Source organism: Anomaloglossus baeobatrachus, assembly GCF_048569485.1.
Source record: "Anomaloglossus baeobatrachus isolate aAnoBae1 chromosome 5 unlocalized genomic scaffold, aAnoBae1.hap1 SUPER_5_unloc_1, whole genome shotgun sequence".
Classification (NCBI taxonomy): Eukaryota; Metazoa; Chordata; class Amphibia; order Anura; family Aromobatidae; genus Anomaloglossus; species Anomaloglossus baeobatrachus.
Window position 1 is genome coordinate 490,449 of NW_027441784.1, and position 6,000 is coordinate 496,448.

At 45.9% G+C, this 6,000-nt stretch overlaps 1 protein-coding gene across 1 annotated transcript in view; it reads right to left on the reverse strand.

Annotated features, from left to right (window-relative positions):
• LOC142258743 (uncharacterized) overlaps positions 1-5,509 on the reverse strand; it is a 29,128-nt gene extending 23,619 nt beyond the window's left edge. Inside the window, exons 1-3 of the mRNA XM_075331354.1 lie at positions 5,338-5,509; positions 5,157-5,254; positions 4,869-4,959 (exon numbers count right to left, since the gene is read on the reverse strand). Of these exons, the coding sequence (XP_075187469.1) occupies positions 4,869-4,959; positions 5,157-5,254; positions 5,338-5,470 (322 nt within the window). The 5' untranslated portion in view covers positions 5,471-5,509. The remainder of the gene's footprint in view (positions 1-4,868; positions 4,960-5,156; positions 5,255-5,337) is intronic.
• Positions 5,510-6,000: the final 491 nt, after the last annotated feature.

Below are 6,000 nucleotides of genomic sequence, written 5' to 3' on the forward strand. Positions count from 1 at the left end.
CACCAAAAAAAATTAATGACAGGATGAAAACATCATCCTGATGCAGCGTTGAAGTAGAAACAAAACGCTGCATTTAGAAAAAAGAGGCACCGTTTATTCAACAGATTGAACTGTCTGAGCGAAACAACTTCCAATTATCTGACATAATTTTTGCTTATTGAGCCACTCTATGTCAGAAACAAGTGAAAATCACACCTGCTGACAGATAGTTGCCTATGGCCTTTCTTAGTCCAAATCAAAATTGGAAGTTGTTTCCTTTGATTTAGGGACAGTGTCAGCTACATTAGGGAGAGCCATCGAGGAACGGGGGCATGGTTTACTTTAGGATGTGTTAACTCCGTTGTCAGGTAGGGTTGTCCTAGGGTCCATTGTTAGTTTGTTTAATAGGGCCTCCCCCCCTCCTCCCGTCCCTAATGTTCAGATCCATCATCCTTTATGATCTCCTCTGATGTCATCAATTATCTCTATACCAATCCCTATTACATTTACATCAATCATGTCCCTTTCAGGAATGTCCCACCCCCTTTGCCCCTTTCTGTCCCAATATTTCTTGCCAAAATATCCTTGAGCCACTATTTTGTTCCAATTTTGATTTGGACTAAGAAAGGCCATAGGCAACTGTCAGCAGGTGTGATTTTCACCTGTTTCTGACATAATTTTTGCTTATTGAGCCACTCTATCAGGGGGGTTCCTCTATTCATGTGACCCCCATGCCCTTACAGCACCCCATTAAGCATATGATGTCATCTTGTAACTGCACTATCATTATAGGATGTCTGGGTTGTTATGCTTATGCCCCTCATGTACGGTGTTAGACGAGTGGGGCATACATGCTCTGTGCTCTGAGCTTACCCCTCTCTTGTCAGTGTTGCAGCACCGCGAGCAGGATTCACTGTTTATCCATGTGATCGCTCCACGTGCGGCTGTGGTCCTGGCTCCCGTTGCTATGTATACAATCGGGCGCGCATGCGCTGTCATTATCGGTCCGTCCGGCCGGGTGCGCACGCGCGCTCAGACAGTTCAATCTGTTGAATAAACGGTGCCTCTTTTTTTCTAAATGCAGCGTTTTGTTTCTACTTCAACGCTGCATCAGGATGATGTTTTCATCCTGTCATTAATTTTTTTTGGTGCATTACACTTCTAGAATTGGCGCATGCGCAGTACACACTTCGTACCCCATGCGGTCACATGACTTCTGACAACCAATGAGAGCACTTTTGTGTTCCCCGCCTCTATTTAAACCTCTGATTCACCTCATTCTGGTTAGGCGTCCACCTCTACATAAGAGGCTATTCACTTTTGGCTCCACAGTCCAGTTAGGCTCCCCTGATTTTTTGGAAATGACGAAACGCGTAGGGAGAACTGGAGCACGCCTGCAGCGGATCTGTTTCTGAGGGGTTGGTGGTAGCTAAGCTCTTAATAGCTCCCCCTCTGTGATCCCATCATCACCAGGAAAAAGAAATACCGGTGAGATCCTTTTTTTTATCTGTACCCTGCTAATCACCTGACTCACAAAAGGTCCTAGCGGTGGACTGCGGGAGTCCCCAGGCCTGCACAGATGAGGTGTGCAGGACTTGGAGATAGCACCGGTATACAAATGTATGCGCGTACATTTGTACAGGAGGCAGAGCAGCGCTGCTCAGCCCCGCACCACGACGTCATCACTGGGGCCGGGGCTGCAGAGGAGGAGGACGCCACAGGACTGAGGCATAGGAGCGCGCCTCACTCCTGCACCGACATGACATCATCACCGGGGCCGCAGCTGCAGGGATGAAGAGGAGGACGCGCAGGCACAGGTAAGCGCTCCAGAGGAGCCAAAGATGTACATGAGGGGCTGCAGGTGGGGGAGAAGCAGTGTTATTTTACAAGGGGCATTAAGAAGCGGTGGGGGACTTTTTGGAGCATATTATGGGTCAGTGGGGGACATTATAGGGCAGTGGTAGACATTATAATGCAGTGGGGGACATTATAGGGCAGTGGGGGACATTATAATGCAGTGAGGGACATTATAATGCAGTGGGGGACATTATAATGCAGTGGGGGATATTATGGGGCACTGGGGACATTATAAGGCAGTGGAGACATTATAGGGAAGTGGGGGACATTATAGGGAAGTGGGGGACATTATAAGGCAGTGGGGGACACTATAGGGCAGTGAGGAACATAATAGGGCAGTGGGGACATTATAAGGAAGTAGGGGACATAATTGGGCAGTGGGGGACATTATAAGGCAGTGGGGGACATTATAGGGCAGTGGGTGCCATTATGATGCAAATTGGGGCATTATAGGTCAGTGGGGGACTTTATGAAAGAAATTGGGACATTATAGGGCAATGTGGGCATTATGAGGCATCAAAGATTGTGGAAGGCAGCATAGTATAATGAGGAGGGGGGGGAATTTATACAGGTATGTAGTTGGGGGGAAATATTATAGAAAGGGCAAATTTTGGGGGGACATTTTGGAAAGGGGCACTTTGTGGGGTTATTTTGGAGAGGAGCAGTGTGTGGGGATATTTTGTGCAGGAAGCAATTAAGAACCCCTTCTCATTCCACTTGTTTCCCCAGACATTATTAAATAAAAGGGGCCAGGATGAGGGACATAATTACTATATGGGGCCAGAATGAGGGACATACATGACTGGTTTATGGTGGCACTTGGGGCATAATTACTGTAGGGGCAAATTAGGGGACATTATTACTGATGAAATATAAGTTAATTTTGAGGATACTGTCTCCAATGGGGGAACAAGAGTCTGACGTGGGGTAGAAATTGGGGAAATAGTGAGGAATGTGCTCTGGGAGTGATCGGCTATAGGTGACTGTTATTTTCTGCAGAGTCGCGTCATGGCAGGAAGAAGTGATGACGGTCAGCGCCGGATGAAGAGAAAAAGCGAAGATGAATTACTTCAACTAGAGACGTCACAGGTAAGTCAGTGTGTTACATGTACACACACACTATACTGTACACTGTATACAGAGCTCCTGTATATAATGTCACTGGTGATCACTGTATTACCTATACACTATATACAGAGCTCCTGTGTATAATAGCACTGATGATAATATTAGTGTTATTAGCATTGTAGTTTTAATTCATGATCATTATTGTAGTATTATATGTCCTTGTGCTAGTAATAAGTCGTCTGGTCATGTACTGATATTTGTCTTGTGTGTGGTATTTTTTGGTCATTATGTGATGTGGTAATAGTGTCACGGTATTTCTCCCTTGTATGTGGTTGTATTCGGTCACTATGTGGTCTGATTATGGTGTGGCGGTATTACTTTCTTGTATGTAGTTATAGTCGGTCCTTATGTGGTGTGGTTATAGTGTTGCAGTATTTCTCCCTTGTATGTAGTGATATTCGGTTACCATGTGGTCTAATTATGATGTGGTGGCATTACTCTCTGGTATGTGGTTGCTTTTGATCACTATGTGTTGGTAGTATGTTATCTGGTCATAGTGTCACGGTATTTCTCCATTGTATGTGGTATTATTCGGTCACTTTGTGGTCTGGTCATGGTGTGGTGGTGGTATTTCTCCCTTGTATGTGGCTATATTTGGTCACTGTTTGGTGGTAATATGTGGTCTGGTCACGGTGTGGTGGTGGTATTTCTCCCTTGTATGTGGCTTTATTTGGTCACGGTTTGGTGGTAATATGTGGTCTGGTCACGGTGTGGTGGTATTTCTCTTTTGTATGTGGCTGTATTTGGTCACTGGTGGTAATATGTTGTCTGGCCACAGCGTGGTGGTATTTCTCCCTTGTATGTGGCTGTATTTGGTCACTGTTTGGTGGTAATATGTGGTCTGGTCATGGTGTGACGGTATTTCTCCCTTGTATGTGATATTATTGGTCTTGGTATAGTGGATTGTGTTGTGTATGGAGGTCACTTTTTCTCTGTATAAGGAGGAGATTATTTCCAGTAGAAATTAAATACTTCAACATTTAACCCCTCCCTGTCCTGTGACTATTACACTGCAGTAAATATGCACTTACAGAGATTCTCCAATGAAAACAAGTAATCACCTTTACTAAGGCCACGTGCACACACTATTCAGTGAGTTTTTTACCTCCGTATTGGAAGCCAAAACCAGGAGCGGTAAAATCAGAGGAAAAGTAGACTAGAAACATGGGCACAACTTCTGTATTTATCACCCACTCCTAAATTTGGCTACAAATACTGATGTAAGATACTGACCAAATACTGAACGTGGCCTAAGGATAAGTGATAACTTATTCATCAGTGGGGTCCGATTGCTGGGACCTGCACCAATCGTGCAACTTTTATCCCCCATTACACTGGAGCTCGTGTCCGACTCAACCACTCACCCATTCATTCCTCAGTGGTTGTGAGCACTGTGCTTGTTTTTATCTGGCTGCTCCACAGAGGATGAATGGAGCTGCAGTCACACAACCCACCTGCTGCTGCAAAAAGTTCCCAATCTTCCGATCGGTGCGGTTTCCACTGGTCTGTCCACCGATCAATAAGTTATCACCAACCGAACCTGTGGATCGGTGATAACTTGATTTCACCAAAGACCCCATTACTGCAAACTACTATAATTGTACATCCCAGTTATGGTGCACAATATAGATGTGCAGGAGCCGCCTGTGTATACAGTCAAAACAACATAATAATGGGGTGTTTATATTTAGCTGTAGGGAGGGCCCCTGGAGTCAAGCCCCTGGTGGGCCCCAGACACCCCAGTTCGACCCTGATGGGGACAGTTTTGGGTGGAAGAGCATGTGGTGGTCTAGCAGCAGAATGGTGACCATTTCCTATGGCCGGACTACAACCCTGATAAAGCAGCCAAAGCCGGAGACTGAGAAGAATCTGTGACTTCTCTGCATTTAGTGGTCACTACTCACCTGGGTGGTTATCTGTAGGAATCTCCTCTTTACTCCGCTCATCACCCCTCACATATGTCTCTGTAGTATTAATATGGGGCAGATCTTCACCCTGAAACAAATATTGTAAAAGTCACAGACAGATGGAGAAGTCCCATCTATGATCAGCTCTAATCCTGCCATCTCCACCGCTCTCATTACACAAGTATAACACATATAATACTGGCGGATAAAACAAGACTGAGCACAAGACCTCCACAGCCGTCTACACATCATAGGGGGATTTCATGGCCCCTTCTCTCCATCTACCTGATGATCCTGAGGAGCATCGGGGTCTTCTTGTTTACAGTCCTGTGGGAGAAGAGGACGGGGACATCTCTCTGGTGTTGTCCTCTTACTGGATAGACCTGGAGGAGACACATACAGGGACTGAATTCATTCCTTACATACAGATAATTATAGGCCGTGTGTATTTAGTCCTGTCTATTACCTGGTGATGTGAGGGGCTGGGGATCCTCCATCATGACGTCCTTGTACAGATCTTTGTGTCCTTCTAAATACTCCCACTCCTCCATGGAGAAATAGACGGTGACGTCCTGACACCTTATAGGAACCTGACACATACAATGATACCGTCACCCCCGATCCCTTCATAGCGTTACTGTATAATGTCCCAGCATTCCCAGCAGTGTCACCTCTCCAGTCAGCAGCTCAATCATCTTGTAGGTGAGTTCCAGGATCTTCTGGTCATTGATGTCCTCATGTATCGGAGGCTGAGGTGGAGGCCCCGTGATTGGGCTCAGGGGTCTTCCCCATCCCTCAGACACAGGGGCCTGACAGCGCTCACTAGAGGTCTTCTTCACTACTGTGTAATCCTGGTTATGGAGAGACACAGTAATAAATCTCACTCCAGACATTTCCAGAGTCCTCACCTCTCCAGTTCTGTCCATCTGTTATTCCCATAGATAAGAATGATGTAATGTGACGTCATCAGAATCTCTCACCTCTCCAGTAAGCCGGAAGAGGATCTCTAGGGTGAGGTGTAATATCCTCTCCGCCATCTTGTCCCTGTCCATATCCATCCTTGATGGGGCAATCAGGAGAATTCTCTTCTATAGAAGATCTCCACTGAGAGGATCCGATATTGTAGGGA